The 17,567-nt window shown below is 38.0% G+C and overlaps 2 protein-coding genes across 2 annotated transcripts; one reads left to right on the top strand and one right to left on the bottom strand.

Moving 5' to 3' along the window:
- The first annotated feature begins 271 nt into the window (after nt 1–271).
- On the top strand, nt 272–8,348 carry LOC110377157 (hexosaminidase D). Its single transcript, XM_021335861.3, has 4 exons — nt 272–693; nt 1,614–1,805; nt 4,627–4,739; nt 6,860–8,348. Exons 1-4 carry the CDS (start codon nt 334–336, stop codon nt 7,809–7,811), a joined length of 1,617 nt encoding a protein of 538 aa, XP_021191536.3. The 5' UTR covers nt 272–333; the 3' UTR covers nt 7,812–8,348.
- A 443-nt stretch (nt 8,349–8,791) lies between these two features.
- Nucleotides 8,792–14,175, bottom strand: LOC110377125 (uncharacterized). The gene is made up of 5 exons (XM_021335828.3): nt 13,837–14,175; nt 12,507–13,655; nt 11,128–12,331; nt 10,630–10,832; nt 8,792–9,750 (listed from the first exon to the last, which is right to left on the bottom strand). Exons 2-5 carry the CDS (start codon nt 13,626–13,628, stop codon nt 9,076–9,078), a joined length of 3,204 nt encoding a protein of 1,067 aa, XP_021191503.3. The 5' UTR covers nt 13,629–13,655; nt 13,837–14,175; the 3' UTR covers nt 8,792–9,075.
- Nucleotides 14,176–17,567: the final 3,392 nt, after the last annotated feature.

The following is a 17,567-nucleotide window of genomic DNA, read 5'->3' as shown; positions in this document are numbered from 1 at the left end:
AGTAGGCTTACTTCACTCTCATATATAGAATTAGTTACTTTCTTAAAAACTATTTATTTTGTTTTTACCTATGAACCACAATAAAAAATATTTGTATATCTAAAAGAGAAAAGCACATAGAAGACATTTCAATATTATGATATTTTTTACCATTTTACCTATGGCACACTTTCTTCATAACGCCTGAAAATTTAATTAAACATACTTAAGCGTAGACTGAATCCTTACATAAGCAAGCCTGTACTCAGTCCACTTTGCATTTCACGCCGACTACACCTCCGGTAGTTAAACCATCGTAATTTCAGAGTAACAAACAATTGAGAACATTCATTAATGAATCACATAAAAATGTGCATCGCGAACGTAATACGGAGGAAATATAAAAACATTGTACTAATAGCAATATTTTGTGTGTTAATTTCTTACAATATTTTTATCAATACCCGTTCAAATAAGGTGATTGACAATGGAAAAACCAGAAGTGGAAAAGTGAATTCTAAAATTAATTTAGAATACGTAACAGTGCATTTGGATTTGAAAGGGTCGCCTCCTAAGATGGATTACCTGTTGTCACTTCTGCATACATTGCAATATTATGGAGCTAATTCAATATTATTGGAATATGAAGACATGTTTCCTTTCGAAGGGAGTATTGTTAATTTGAGTGCTGTGTACCACTATACAAAACATGAAGTAAGATATAACAAGCGTTACAAATATAAGAGAGTTATTTACTCGTGCTTATATTTAAGAAAGGATATTTACCTGATTATTTGAAGACTAGTCCGTTTACTTACGTCCCGTTTGAACTGATACCAGGATAAAATATAGCTGATAGCTGAGACTGTCGCTTGTCAAGTGAAAGAATTTTTCGAATCGGTCCTGTAATTTCGAAAACTTTAGGGTAAACTAACAGAGAAAGAAATTATTCCTTTTTATTAAATTAGTACCTATTTCTTCATAATAATAGTATTGTTAAAGGGATACACATTTATTTATTAAACTAGCTGTTGCCCGCAACTTCGTCTGCGTGGGCAATATAGAATAGTCAAAATACTACTTATTTATCCCGTAGGTGCATTCTTTCACGTGACAGTATAATTAGGATTAGCACTTAGCAGTCGCATAGATTCATTGATCAAGGTTCAAAATCGTATTTAAGCGAACGTCATCATAAAATTCTGATTCGTCATCAGGACTTCTTCATAAAATCTAAGAAGATGTATACAAACTTTCATCCCCTATTTTATCCCCTTAGGGATGGAATTTATCAAAATCCTTTCTTAAGGGTTGCCTACGCCATAGTAGCTTTATGCATGCAAAGTCTCAGTCCGATCGGTTTAAAATTGACAAAGTTTCATACAAACTTTCATCCCCTATTTTATCCCCTTGGGGGTAGAATTGATCAAAATCCTTTCTTAGCGGATGCCTACGTCATAACATCTAGCTGCATGCCAAATTTCAGCCCGATCCGTCCAGTGGTTTCAGCTGTGCGTTGATAGATCACTATGTCAGTCAGTCAGTCAGTCAGTCACCTTTGAGTTTTATATATTTAGATTAATTGCCAGTAGCTACTGTATTGTCAAATTGTTGACCCGATTTTGAATTTTCAGCTCATTCAGTTCATAAAACGAGCGAAAAATTTGGAAATGGAAATAATACCCCTGGTTCAGACCTTTGGCCACATGGAGTATGCTTTGAAATTGAAGGAGTTTGCTCATCTCAGGGAAAATCGCCGTCAGCCAGGATCCATTTGCCCCAGTAATAACATGAGTATAGAACTAATTACTAATATGTTAACACAAGTAAGTAACCAACTTTAATATTCTACTAGTTATAAATCGGAATTATCGAATAATAATCTATATGTCGGAGGCGCCATCAGGATGGCACTATCGTCCGACATCAGGTAGGGTAATCGAGCAAAGAGATAACTCAAACAGAACTCAAAACTTAGAAACGTTTATTCAAATTAGTCAGAACAAAGACAACCCCCAAAACGCCCGCCCTTCGCCACTTCCTATGTGTTTTGGCTGGGAAGAAGAAGTGGCGGAACAAACTCCCCAGCAACACATGTCTGTCTGTCAGGTTAGAAGAACCTTTACATTTGAATCTACAACGGTACTACAACGCTAGGCAATAACACTAGGTACACCAGCCGTGACGTAAGTAACGCGACGACTCCAACGAACACTCGATGAAGACTCAACCGAGAGTGAACTAAGACTGCGCTAAGGCTCAATGAAGACTGAGCTCCGCGGACGCCACGCTGACCACCGCGACTCTGCCAAGCGCGCCAAATTGTTGTTTCACCAGAAACGCCGCCAGAGGGCGCGCTTGCGTCTCGTTCAGTGACCGTACTATTGACTATCTCCGACATATGTATACTAATATTATAAAGCTGAAGAGCTTGTTTGTTTGTTTGTTTGAACGCGCTAATCTCAGGAACTACTGGTCCGATTTGAAAATTTATTTCAGTGTTAGATAGCCCATTTATCGAGGAAAGCTATCTAAGCTAGCTAAGCGGTACGGGAAGTAGTTCCCACGGGATGCGAGTGAAACCGCTGGCAGAAGCTAGTATTGTATATTGCTGTGGAAGATCAAGCACTGCTTGGTGCAGTTTTTCTAAGAGTTCAGTTATATTGTTAGGGTTTATGACAACTATAGCATATAGGTACATGGAGATGGAAATGCGTGCCCCACTCAGTAAATCTCTTTTTTCACTCTTCGTCGACTGTATTTCATGTGTAAAAAAAAGTCGTGGTGGCCTAGTGGGCAAAGAACCAACCTCTCAAGTACGAGGGCGCGGGTTCGATTCCAAGTCAGGCAAGTACCTATGCAACTTTTCTAAGTGTGTATGTACTTTCTAAGTATATCTTAGACACCAATGACTGTGTTTCAGATGGCACGTTAAATTGTAGGTCCCGGCTGTCATTGAACATCCTTGGCAGTCGTTACGGGTAGTCAGAAGCCAGTAAGTCTGACACCAGTCTAACCAAGGGGTATCGGGTTGCCCAGGTAACTGGGTTGAGGAGGTCAGATAGGCAGTCGCTTCTTGTAAAGGACTGGTACTCAGCTGAATCCGGTTAGACTGGAAGCCGACCCCAACATAGTTGGGAAAAGGCTCGGAGGATGATGATATACACAAATATACACAGGTCATGTTGATAAATAATGTTCCTTAACTCGTCTCTTAATCATACCCAATGATGAGCTCTCGCGTATAGAATGCGGAAGGGTATTTCACAGCCTAACAGCACGAACAGTGAATGATCCATCATAGCGACTTGAAGTGTGGGATGGGATACGAAGCAGAAGAAATGAGGAAGAGCGACAAGGTTTGCCTCTGGGAACGAGGAACTCAAAGCGTTCACGAAGGTAACTTGGAGCGAGAGGATTGTAAAGAACAGAGTAAAGAAAAGAAAGAACGTGAGCATCTCTACGCCGCCGAATAGGCAGCCACTTCAACTGGTTCCGAAATTCCGACACATGATCGTACTTTCGGAGGCCGAAAATGAAGCGGATGCACAAATTCTGCAGACGTTCGAGTTTATCAAGAAGCTCCTCAGTCGCATCAAGGAAACAGACATCAGCGTAGTCTAACAGAGGAAGGAGAAGCGACTGAGCGAGAGTAATTTTTGTTGGAAAAGGCAGGAACTTCTGGAGGGATAAAAACTATCCTATGGTCTTTCTCAAGGTCAACTCTATCTCTGTACCAAATTTTATTAAAATCAGTTCAGTGGCTTAGACGTGTAAGCGTAACAGACAGACAGACAGATAGACTTTCGCATTTATAATATTAGTAATGATTACTTATCAACGTACATTGAAAATTTGTAACATTAACGAGTCCATATGTAAATACAGAACTTAATTTAGTCCATATGTAAATACAGGTTAATTTTAATTTTTGACTACTCAACTCATTTTAAAGCTAGTATTTCTATGTGTTACGAACGTCGCATCAGCAGGCTTCTGTCTCGTACGTAAATACGTACGAAGAAAGCGAAGAGAGTGTTTTGGGTGCTAGGCTGTCCGCCTCTAAGGCCACGTTTCCACTGACACGGAGCTGGGCGGAGAAGAGCTTAGCGGTGCACAAATTGACCAATGACTATGCTTGAAATCTCCGCTCCGCTTCAATGGAAACAGTACGAGCGGGGTGGAGCAGAGCTGAGCGAATATTCATACATCGAGGCGGTGCAGTGCGGAGGACAGCGAGCATTGGGGTGCAGTGCGGAGGACAGCGGGGCGGTACGGAGCGGTGCGGAGCGGGGCGGTGCGTGACTCGCGTGCTGTGTGTCAGTTGTCTTCGTTACCTCACTAGGTGCATTCAAAATCTTCATCGCTCCTCTCCGCCCCTCTCCGCCCCTCTCCGCCCAGCTCCGCTTCAGTGGAAACACTGACCCCTTTCCACCGCTCTTCTCCGCTCCTCTCCGCACAGCTCCGCGTCAGTGGAAACGCGGCCTTAAACTCTTATTTGAATAGATAAGTAGTAGGCAGAAATCGTAAAATTATGTTTAAAAAAAATACTCATATTAGTTCATACTTATTATAAATCTTATCATTTGTCACACCGTGTTTGCTATTTTATTAGGCACTAAATAATAAAAAATAATTACATTTCAGGTAATAAAACTGCACACACCAATAATGCCACTAAGACACATACATATAGGCTGTGATGAAGTATACTACTTAAATCAATGTTCACTATGTAAAAAACGAGTTCTGGATAAAAAGTGAGTAAAGACTTTACGACCATTGCTGTAAATAAAAACACTTTTACGGATTTTATTGCGGTTATAGATATTAATACTGTTCAATCCCGACGTTTCGGATCCTCTACAGCATCCATGGTCACGGGCCGACTAAGGCCCTGGTCGACTTGATATTATAGTTACAAGCAGCTACCCTACATTTGGTCGATTGTTGACAATCCGATTCACGCAGAACGAGCTCACTCCTTGGGTCTTGCAGTTTTTGGATTTAATAGTTTCTATGATCAAATCAGGTGGTACGATCCAGCCATCTTCTCTATTGAAATTTTTATGTTTTTTTTTTTTTTGAAATGACGAACAATCCTAGGCAGGTTTCTTTATGGAATTATGGTTTATCAAATGTGATGTAATGCTGACCTTTGTCAAGTGTGTGTTCACAAACTGCTGACTTTCTGGAACGGCGGTGTTTGACATCCGCAATGTGTCCTTTTACGCGGCTCCCTATGCTTCTTGTAGTTTGGCATATGTACGAGAGACCACAATCAAGCTTGTATACACCCGCATCTTGTAGAGGTATGTGACACTTGACAGGTGGTAAGATTTGACTGATCTTCTTCAACGGCTTGAAGTAGGTTTTGATTGAAGCTCGGCTCGCTATTATTAAGGATCGCTCGGGATTAAATAATACTAATATAACCGAGATAAAATCCATAAAAGTAGTTTTATTTAAATGTCTAATATTCACGCAAGTGTCAGAAATCACCTAGCGCTATAAAGTTTGACATAACTAATTTGTATCCCTAGTTGCAGTTTTCATTCGTTATTAATTTTAGGTAACAGTTTCTTTTTACGGCTTTAGGTACTTTAAAAGTGTCTTCTATCCATTTTCACATCATTCTCGCTCATACTTGAGAGGTTGGTTCTTTATCCACTATGCGGCCACGACTTTTAAAGGTGAATATAGACTACAACATTTACTTGTAAAGGTGGATTTACATGAGACGAGCGAATGCTCATTCTATCCCCACTATGTCAAATTATTTTAGTGTAAACAGGCGTAGAGCATTCTTTCGTTGTTCTGATTGCGTTCGCAAAGTTTCTATGGAATATTCTAAGAATGCTCGCTCGCTTGATGTAAACGCCGCTAGAGTGCGCGAACAGTTACTTAGAGCGTTCATGCGTGTTCGAACGTGCTCGCGCCCCTGAGCGATCTTTTCAAAGCGTTCTTGTGTTCTAGCGATTGTATCGATTAAATTATGGATTGGTCTCAGCCAGCTCTACACAAAATACGAAAGAATGCTCTTGTTCTAGCTCTAGCTCTTTGTTCGTTTGATGTAAACGCTGAATACGAGTTTTTGTTTACACTAAAAGACCACGAAAGAATGCTCTTGTTCTAGCTCTAGCTCTATGTTCTTTTCATGTAAATCCACCTTAACAGAACAACGAGCCGCTCTTTGAGATGTTCTAATGTATCATCCTTTTACGAACAAAAAATCGGGCACTCTCACCTGCTTGTTGCAAACCAACGAGCATATTGGTGTAACATTTCATCGAGCCAAGTGCGGGCGATGCGCGGTTGCGGGGTGACGCGGAAGGAGAGGGACGAAAGACTCGCTCGCTGTGATCATTTACCCGTAACCTAACGCCGAGTATTCGCACGAACGTTACATTATATAAAAATGCTTTGGAGACTGAGCTTTTGCCTGTTTTTTACCATTCGCTAGAACATTACACAGAAATGCTCCAGAAAATGTTGTAGTCTATACTCACCTTAATACATAACAAATACCAAATAGTGACTGCCTCGTTGGTCGCGGGTTAGGTTACCGGATCGGGCCGAAATCTTTGTGGCATTAGAAAATTTCACAAAGCAGCCCGGAGCCTGGAAGTAGGTGATTGCTAGATCCGTGCATCGGAGAGCACGTAAATGTTGGTCCTGCGCCTGATCTCTCTCCGTGTCGGAATGCCGTCCCATCGGGCTATGAGAGTGAAGGAATAGTGAGTGCAATTGTGTCTACGCAAATGCTTGTGCACTATAATATGTCCTACGCAGTTGGCTCATCTTCTTTCATGAGAACAGCCGGCGTGGCCGCTTAATAGGTGGACAACACATAATCAATAATTACTCGTTTAATTTTCAGTACTTTATTTATGGACCACGTACAAAAAGTGACCGCAATAGTCAGAAAACTAAGTCCAGGTACCAAAGTTCTGATATGGCCTGACATGATCTTGAAGAATAAGAAGTCGAAGAAACACATTTCGTTCGACAACATTGAAGCTGTGTGGTGGGACTATAGACAGAACCTCAGATGGCTGTCACATACAGTAGCCTACAATTTGCATCATCAATTTGCTGATATCTGGGTAGCATCAGCTTTCAAAGGCGCCGATGGAAAGAAAGCAGTAATACCTAATATAAAAAACCGGTACCTAAATAATTTAGGTTGGCTGAAGTTCATCTACAACTACAAGTTTGGTGGAGAAAATAAAGTTTACGATTTCAAAGGAATTATTCTAACAGGTTGGTCGAGATATTCTCATATGAGCGTGCAGTGCGAACTTCTTCCAGTCGCTATGCCTAGTTTACTATTGAATCTTATGTTAATTAGAACATTAAGAGGAGGAATTGAAGATGATTTTCATAAAATTGATAGTTGCAAGTTTTTCGATAAATATTTAAAATCAGATTTTGAGGATATTTTTCAAACGCTACCCTCTCACGATCAAAAGGATCATCAGTGTTCCTTTGAAAAAACAAAACTTTATAAAGAATTTCATAAGGTGTTTGATTTTAATCCAATTGATACATGCTTAGAAAAACTGCGGACAAGTTGCCAACTTTTGTCATCAAGTGAGCCCAAAGGTTTACATGATCTACAAGTTACCTGTTTTCTATATTGTAACTCAACATTGAAAGGGGCAAAGACTATGAGCACGAGACTAGAATCGTTTATGAAAAAGTATTACAGAACGGGAGTTATTAATAGTTATATTAATGAAAGAATAAGAACACCTCAAGCAGAAATTGAACATCTATTGACACGTTTAAATTCTAAGCATAATAAACTATATTGGACCAGAAGGCATTAAAAGAGAGTTGGGGATATTGTCAGTTTAGAAGTATAGTGAGACTAACTGACACGTTTTTAATATTCGCAAGTATCAAAGACACAAAGCATTATTTAAAAGCGTTGTCTTCGCTATCCGAAAATATGTTACAGTAATCATTCACTAGATATTCTTAGAGCAACATAAAATGTCATGGTCATAAATAAAATTCAAAATCTTCCATCGCATCAACATTTCATGAGTACCTACTATATTAATATTTGAGTATTTTCATTGCAAAGCCAAAACTCTTTGAGTGTAAAACCATGTTTTTGGTCGAGTGTCGATCATTTTAAGGAAAGGCTTTCAATATTCAATAGTGGGATAATCAGTCAAAATATAATGCCTGTCGTAAAATACTGGTCATGCTTACTGCGAAAACAAAAGGATACCATAATAATTTGCTAACAAGGAAAATATATTTCAACTATAAAAAAGTACTAAATAAATGTTTACGATTTTTTTTTTTATTTATTTCCATAGAGGTACACTTTTATAACCCTAAACAGGCATTCAAATTGCTTTAGCTGTGAAGTGTGTATGTAATAACTGGATTAAGTACACTGTATTAATAACTGCCTCGTTGGTCTAGTTGTCGCAAGTGCGGCTGCTGAGCACGAGGTTTCGGGTTCGATTCCCGAGTCAGGCCGAAATCGCTTTGTGGATTTTCGAAGACTTTCACAAAGCAGTCCGGAGCCTAGAAGTTGGTGATTGATACACCCGTGCATCGGAGAGCACGTAAATGTCGGTCCTGTGCCTAATCTCTTTCCGGTCGTGTCGGATTGCCGTCCCATCGGGCTATGAGAGTGAAGGAATAGGGAGTGCACCTGTGTCTGCGCAAATGCTTATGCACTATAATATGTCCTGCGCAGTTGGCTAATCTTCTTACATGAGAACAGCCGCCGTAGCCGATAATCGGCTAGGACATCATCATCATCATTCCTACACAATAAATCAAGACATAACATGTAAAAAATCGTTTATTTATCCACACAGCAACAAACACATTAAAATAGGGTTTAATTAATCACATTTAAATAATTAGTAACAAATTATCACCTTCCCAAGCTTACAACAATGATAATATTACGTAATAGGTACCATTGGCTCACTGTATCACGAACTCCATTTGAGAATGAAAAATCAGAACCAAAAACACCATTAACGTTGATTGATTGAACACTTTTCAACCGTCAGACTTCACTTAAAACATTATTGTATCGAATTTTAATGCAAATACTATTATTTATCTATTTTTAGTATCGTTATCGTCAATTTCTTTGCTTTTGCTTTCATCTGTTTCTATTTTTGGTTTATGTACAGGCACAATTTCTGTAGGAGGCGGTGTTATGGGCACAAGACTGCCATCCTCTTCAGCAACCTTCAGACCAATAGTAGCACCGAGCTTCGCACTCGCTTGCTTAAACGTATTAGAAAGCTTCACTTGAACGACGTTAATAAACATAGATGTCAGAGCAAATCCAAATACTAAGTACAATATAGATGCCATCATGAACATAGGGTGGTCAGGAACTAAATCACCAAGCCCGATCGTAGATATTGATATGAAAATGAAGTAAAACGACTCAAAGAAATTCCACTTTTCCCATAAACTGTAGACGAACGCTCCAATATTAATGTACACGAGCAGAATGAATACGGCGACGGAGATCGGTAAGTTGAACTCATCATCTATTTCGAAGACTGATGGTGCTGGAGTTTCTAAGTCCGTCTCGATATCGATTTCTCTTGTTAATGTACCGGGTTTTGGTGGTAAAGGTGGTGGTACGTCACTAGGTTTTCTCTCGACTGGTGGTGGTGGCTGGGTACCATCAGGACTCTCTTCAATATCTTCCTCGTTGAATATCTGCGACGGTCGGCGGACCACATCGTAAACAATATTCAGGCCCTTCATTACCTCCTGAAAAACAAAATTTCACATTTATTTTCTCAACTTTGATCCTGAGACGTTGTTTGAACGGAAAACAAAGGTTTATAAGAATGTAAGACAACATGTAGCCGGAGGCGTAATCATTACTCATTTCTGTATAAAAAGGGAAATATTAGCTTCGTTTTCCTGTACAGCAGGAATTTGAACGTTGTTATCAAGAACAGACAGCGCTCAATAAGGCTTGTTGTTTATAATAATTTTGTTATAAGAATATATTCTTGCTTTATCGGATCAGACATAACAATGTTGGGGTTTAAAGTAATAATAATGTGTAAACGTGACCTTAGTGCGTTGTAACGTATAAAGTTATGCGAATACACAAGAGTAAATATTAATTCACCTTATCATATATCGTACATGTACTTCTAAATAATGCGATATGTTAATTAATCGTTAATTTTATAGCCTAACGTAATAAAAATATAACGTTTTTTTTATTTCTATAATGTAATTTTCTCCCTTGGTCATCGGGTTTAGTACTAAAACGCGATTTATTATTAGACTTAATATGCGTCGAGTACGTTGGAGTGTGCGGTATACCGCATCATTACGGCTAAAACCAAGAGATAGCATGTGACGGTCATGAAGGATATTTTTAGTAAACATTCTGTTATATTACGAGGTCCCCCTAATACTTACTGTATTTTTATAAAATTAGCCACGCTACAAAAAAAAAGTTTTTTCTCCTATTCTTTCTTCGCAGGTATCCAAATTCGTGTGTTAAATATAAAACGATGTCTAATCGATTGGCACAAATAGGTCTATCACTGAATTATGCACATTACAATTGCAACCCAAACATTAGTTTAATTTTTTAATTAGTTATTTATTTATAAAAATAAATATTACCTGAACTGGAGCGGTTCTTCTAACTTTTCTGCAACTCCTTGTGTAGTAGAACCTTCTGATGAAAGCCCAAAAGAATTTGATAATTCTGGTGAACAGTTTACCGAAGTCAGCCAAGAGGATCAGGAACAGTGGGATCCCGATGGTGGCGTACACTATCGTCGCAACTCGGCCGTATGTTGTCTTTGGAGCTATGTGACCATAACCTGAAAAATATCAATTAAACTATGCTCTAATTTTGGAATAAAACTATGAATAAGTAAGAAGAAAAAACTATGAACCTAAAAATGCAGAGAATGGGTGAAAATGATGTAAAAAAATATATGTCTTAGGATTACGTGTATCTGAATAAAAAGAAAAGGTGCCCGTTCAATAGTTTAATTAAAACATTTCTCAAAAAGATACACACCGAAGTGCTAAAATGTGTACAAAAACAAATTGCTGATGCCATGTAAATATTTTTAAATCTCGTAAACATGATATAAATACTGTTGATCTTACCGACAGTTGTGACTAACGTCAAGCAGTAGACGAAAGAGTTCATAAAGTTCCAAGATCGTTGACCGCTGTACGACGTTACACCAGCTTCGTGGGCAGTATGCAACTGGTCTTCAAATTCATATAACTTCTTCCTTGCCATCGATTTCCAATCCTCTTCGCGCAGATTATGACTCCCTCGCCAAAGATTCTCTATGAAATCTCTCTTAACATTTCTCGTACTACACTTATACGCATTCTCGAATGATCCCTCCAAAGTTTTAAACATCATTCCTCCTAGACCACACATTATAATCAGTATTAGAAGGTCACAAACACATTTGTTTCGCATGTTCCTAATTTTTTCACAGTGGATACTTTGTTCTTGCTTAAATTCCTGCCAATTAGCAATCAGTTTCCATCTCGATCTGACAACTTTTTTATTATTTTCTTCAAGTGATTTCCTCTTTCCTTTTCTCTCAGATGTGGGCTCTTTTTCTTTCTTAGCAGTTGTTTTTGCATCGGCTACTGATCGTTTTCTCAACCCTGACCTTTGTTCCGTTTTTGCACCTCTAGGAACATTACTATCTTCTGCTCCTAAAATTATACCTGTCATCATCTCGCGTCTATCAACTTCTTGACTTAGTACATTCAGTTTTCGTGTTAATTCCGCTGTTCGCTCTGATAAATCAAAGTCAAACTCGTTTTCACTCGGAGATGAAGAATAACAGCTGGACGTGTATTCAGACTGACTTGCGTCAATATAACCTGAGCTTCGTCGGCTTCGTTGATCGACATCAGCCTTTTGACTTTTGATTAAACCAGATAAGATTTCCTTTTCACTAATAATTTGAATCGTTTTAGGACATGAGACACCTCGTGATCTAGATTGTCTCAGGTTGACTGGAGTTTTATTGGGAGTTTTCAAAGTTCTATCGGCCATCTTGTAGTCAGGTGGAAGTCGAGGATCATCTTTAGGCATAGACAAGCTTCTTGCTCGAGCTTTTTGCATCAATTCAATAATCTCACGACTAGTCTGACTCATACCTGTTCCAGTCTTATCTACTACTCTTATATCTTCAGTGCGGTGCACCGATTGTGATCGATTCACTTTAGGCGATGCCTTGTTCTTCGTGTATCGACGTGGCACGGGCTTTTCTCTACGTTTCGGCGCTTCTATTTTGGCATTATGTTGATCTTCACTCATCTCACTTTCACTAGTTTTGTTCTGTAAATGTTATTATGGATAAATTATTAGTTGCTTCTCTCATTCTACAAAATTATGGCAAACTATGTACATAGTGATCATTTGATTGCATGGTTTGGGATTATGCATATTGGAAATAAAGTGCTATTAACAAAGCGACAAACAGTATAAAAAATATTTTCATAAGAAAACTGACCCCAAATCTTGAAGCAGATTTGCTGCGAGCCGGTTTGATGGGTGGCGCTTTACTTTGAGATTCATCTTTAGGTTTCGGTTGTGGTTGTGGTTTCGCAATAATGGGTTTGATATCTGTGGACAATCTCCTACTCGGAGTCCTTACTATCCTTTCTCTTACTTCGACATTAGGTTTCTTTTCTGCCAAATTTTTCTTACTAGGTGTCCTTTCTATTTGTATTACTTTTGTTACAAGTTCTCCAGGCGATACTGGAGTTTCTGGTTTAGGCGTAGTCGCTTTTACAATTGGCTTAGTGTCTTTATCATCGAACGTAAACACTTCTTCGTTTTTCACAGGTGTTTTCAGTGACCTTGTTCCCTGTTCCGTTTTCTTTTCATCGGAATAAACCACTTCTTCGAGTTTTTTTGGCGCATTGGACGGAGGGTAGGGAAAATGGCTTTCTTTTGGAGAACTGCTGGCAGGGGAAGGAGTAGAGAGAGTATGTTTGACTTCTTTTGGTGGTTCAATAGTTAATGAGCTACGACGTGAAGTATCGACGTCTTTTGGGGTCAGAGCATAATTAGTAGATAAAAGTTTATTAGTTGGATCTATAAAGCTTCCTTTACGTTCCAAAAGATTAGAAAGATTAGCGAGTTCTTCTTTATCTGGTATTGCAAACGGCGAAATGCTCCTACGCCTACGCTCTTGCGCAGCCATTGCCCTTTGCTCGAGAACTTCTTCCGTATCTAAATCGTACACAGGATCTTTTACATTAGCTTTTTCTTGTACTAAACGTTTCATTTCTTCATAAGTACTATCAGCTTCAATCTCTCTAGAGTTTGGGCGTGGTAGCTTGATTTCTTCATCATCGGAAGTCGGAGTATCTTCATGCGGCTTTAAAGTTCTTCCAGGTTCTGGTGTCTTTTCTCTTTGCCTTGCTGCCTGACCTCTATTCTTCGATAAGTTTCTCCTCTTCCTTATTGACATATTTTGCCTGTCTTCGTCCATGATTTCCGTTTCGTTTAGTCTTATTTCAGGCGATTTTAACACTAGTTGACCAACGGTTTGCGTATCCGATTCTCTTCTAATTGATGGGATTATTAAAGTCAATTTTTCTTTCTCTGGAGATTCGTTATCACTCATCACCACCACCTTTCACTCACACGGCAACTGAAAAGAAAAAGTTGTGGTATCACAACCGCTCACAATAGACTAAGGCAATTGAACTCGATTAAAACAGTCACACCGATATCAAGCTTGGCAGTGAATAATAAATCTCCTGCCAATAGTTATGACACAAATAAAACGAGACAAGCCAACAATGATAAGAATTCAATAAATGTAAACTTACCTCTTGTTACCGATCCCATCATCAACACCAACACTCTTTATTATAACAGGGTCAAAGCAGATATCTAATAAAAGAATCTATTTTAGCCGCCCCACAGTGTTGGACGTAAACAAACGCCCGAAACTTCGTAATAAGAGATTGCAGTTCATGCTCAAAGTATCACAGTGCAAGTAGAGTCCTCAATGACATTTAAAACAACATTCACGACTTTTCTATGGAACTTCTTTATGGTGTATGTTGTCACAGTTTTCGTAATACACGCTGTGCGTTTTGTGACGCGGGAGAACTGAGCGGAAGAGCGCCAAGCCAGCCGGGCGGCGTTCCAAATTTAAAACAACTACACCTAAATTCAGTCCAGTCGTATTTGCAATCCTACTCTAGAAAGTACTCGACATAAGAAGCGACCATCGTTATTTGACACGTCACGCTGAAATTCCAGCAGCTTTTTGCAAGATCATCATCGTTTTGAAAAGATCTATCTAAATTGGCATCAAGATACGATTACGTTGCATTAAAATAGGATATAAATAGACGAACGTAATATTGACGTAAGTGCCTATTTAATGCGTAGCTTAGATGAATAAATACTTGTTAGTACCTACATACATATTTTTATTAAATATACAGATAATTTAAAAGTCACCTTTTCAAACCCGACAGGTGAAAGACCTTCGTATTAGTCATCTCATTTTGACTTGAATGGACGTAACTAAATCCGAAGGAATTTAATTTAAACAGAATGAAAGCAAAATGCTAAATAATTAAAGTTGAATGAAAACAAATGGCTAGAGGAAATTAAATAGTGAAAATACAAAATCCCAGTCCAGATAGTTAAGTAGAAAAATCCTAATGTGTCTGAGCTGTTCTTTGTAAATATGTTTGCACAGACACAAAAGAAAACCGTCGCTTGTTTCAGCTACCTTTATAAATTAAAACAAAATACTTTGCTTTAAATCTTTCAAATGAATGCAGACGAGAGAACAATAAAGTTTGTTTTATAAATGCTTTTAGTATTTATGAATTTGTGAATGAGATTTGTACTGCAATAAAACGCCTAAGCGTTTTGTTGTACCATCACTCTGCGAAAAGAATTGCTGTGATAAAACTGTTAGGCGCTTTGAAAGCATTAAATAGTGACTGTCGAGAGTAGTGTAGTAAAAAATAATACTGATTGTAATTCAAATGGAATACATATACATCCTTGTTTATGTGTACACATATTTTACATGGCCTATGTCCAGCAGTGGACTGCGATAGGCTGATGATGATGATGATGATGATGATATTTTATATACCTATGTACATACATTTATTATATTTTTATGTAGGTATACGATCAGAGTACTTATTGCCAGTTTTGCAAGTCAACATTTTCGATACGAAATTATAACTTGGCTTAATTAAAAAGCTGTATGTTACATCACTTGATTCGAATATTTCTTTATCATTCGGTTTGCCGGATAGTGATGTCCTTAAATTAAATGATACATAAGTTGTATTAGTTACGTATCGAGAACGGACTATTGAAATGTTCACATTCTTTAAATTAAGCTACCTGAAATAAATCGTCTACCTGCGTCTTAAGATAACTACTTATAACCATAAAACCGAACCAATTTCTGGGTGGTAAATAAACGGATTATGTTTTGGTTAACGCTATAGTTAAATCGTGCAACTCACCCTTGGAGCACAAGAAAGAAAGTTTAAGCTAAAACTGAATCTACCGGGGCTGCGGGTTGTTCAAAAGAGATACCGCGGCCCTGGCACATAAAAGGCCTACGACGGAACACGACGGTTTTAGTCAGTAAGAGTCTGACACTCCCTCGCCGCTGCTAACCCACAGCGGGTGAATGAACCCTTCATTTGATGATTTTTGACTTCGTTAAAAAAAAGCTAAAACTGAATCTTACCTATAGTGGTATAAATAGTGCCAGAATAAAACATGGCATTCCAGAAGGTCCACGTGGTTTTAGTGGTGTTATTGTCGTTGACGTGTTTCATGCATTCCGTATAGTTGCTCTCGTACTCGGCCAAATAGTCTTCTAAGTACGGGAACAGATCCACGTTGCTGTTCTGGTGACAAAAGAAAATATTACTTTCTATATTAATATACATAAGTAAAGAGCATTTTTTGTTTTTTTTTCTTTGTTTGTACCGTAAAGGCTCTAAAAGTATTGAAACGATTTGTAAACTTTCACTGTTGGACAGCTATACTATCTGCGCTGAACATACGCTAAGTTTAATAAAGATACTGGATGTAGATTTACAGGGATGCGGGTGAAACTACGCGGAACGAACCTCTACTAAGTACTGCTATGGACTGCTATTGTTATTCATTAATTATTAATCTCTGTACCAAATTTTATCCAAATCAATTGAGGTGTTTTTATTGCAAATACTTTCGCATTGATGGCATAAGTATTTGTAAGAAAGATATTTTCCTCTCCTCTATATAGGTAATTTATTTTGATTTAGAAGATGTTTAGAAATCTAAGAAAGTTAAAACATCAAAACAGTCTGACTTTTGAGACTAGTGACCTATTTCCTCCAGGCATATGCGTAGGCGCAGAAACAGCTGATAAACATACAATTACATGTTTATTGTATGGCATAGTGCCTAATGCTTGTGTAGTTTTTTCAAAATGATGTGTTAATTTGTTCAATTACATCATTGTTTCAATGTACAAGTACATTTATGTAATACTTTTACTTAGCAAATGATTTGTTAGAAAGCTTGCCAGTTTTCAGTGGAACACTGATGGTAAAATCAGAGATGAAGTTACGTCAACTATTTAAAATACTTTTGGACAGAACCTTTTTTTTATTTACACATTTCTTATCTCAGCTACATATTATATACTCTTAAGGTGTCAACGCTAGAACATATGTAGTTATCGAGTTGTCAATTCGAAAGTTATCTTAAGATTTCGTAAAAATCTTCATTGATTTATTTATTGTCGAAACGTGCTGAAACGTATATATTACGTCACTTCTCGTTCGATTTTTTTTAAATACTTACAAGAGGAAGGTTTTGACTCTGAACAATATCTCGAATCTTATTCGCGAGGTCTCTTCTAACTTCTGTTAATGTCTGGTCATATTTAGCCTCGTTTGGACCTGAAACAAACAAAATAAATTTTATTAAAATATAAAACTCTGTTTAGTTAATTTCAGGATATAATTGTAAGTAGTGAAATTCTCAATTTTTCAGCAGTCACGAAATAAATTCTAAATGCTAAGAGACTAAGTATCAGATGTCCTCAACCCAGTTACCAACGCAACATCCCCTGGTAAGACTGGCTGTTAGTCTTGGCTATGGCAAAATATCTACTCTTTATAACCAGTAGTTAGTTCACCAACCCTGACCCAACCCTCTAAGCCATATTTCCCTCTATTATAAATGTGGTTCTTCCAACACATGAAAAGCGTCCCATAACGTTCCACGTTTGTGACAAAGAATGCTCTCAAAATATAAAAAGGTTTCGACCCACTGACCTATATGAATGCTCTTGAAATAAGTCGGTTAAACGTCTTACAGGTAGATTGACAGGGCTACTTATGAATTTTATTTATTCATGGGACAATATTCCCATAGGACTTGACACAGGTCACGACTTTTTATTTGAGTTTTTTGTTGAAACCATCCTTTCATTACAATCTTGAGAGCGAATTTTAAGTCTTCGATTTGATTGTAGGACTGGGCAAAATTTATTGCCCGCTGTATTTTCTTT

Source organism: Helicoverpa armigera, chromosome 21 (assembly GCF_030705265.1).
Source record: "Helicoverpa armigera isolate CAAS_96S chromosome 21, ASM3070526v1, whole genome shotgun sequence".
Taxonomy (NCBI): domain Eukaryota; kingdom Metazoa; phylum Arthropoda; class Insecta; order Lepidoptera; family Noctuidae; genus Helicoverpa; species Helicoverpa armigera.
Note: the sequence above shows the minus strand (reverse complement) of the source record. Positions and strands in the feature narration are given on the sequence as shown.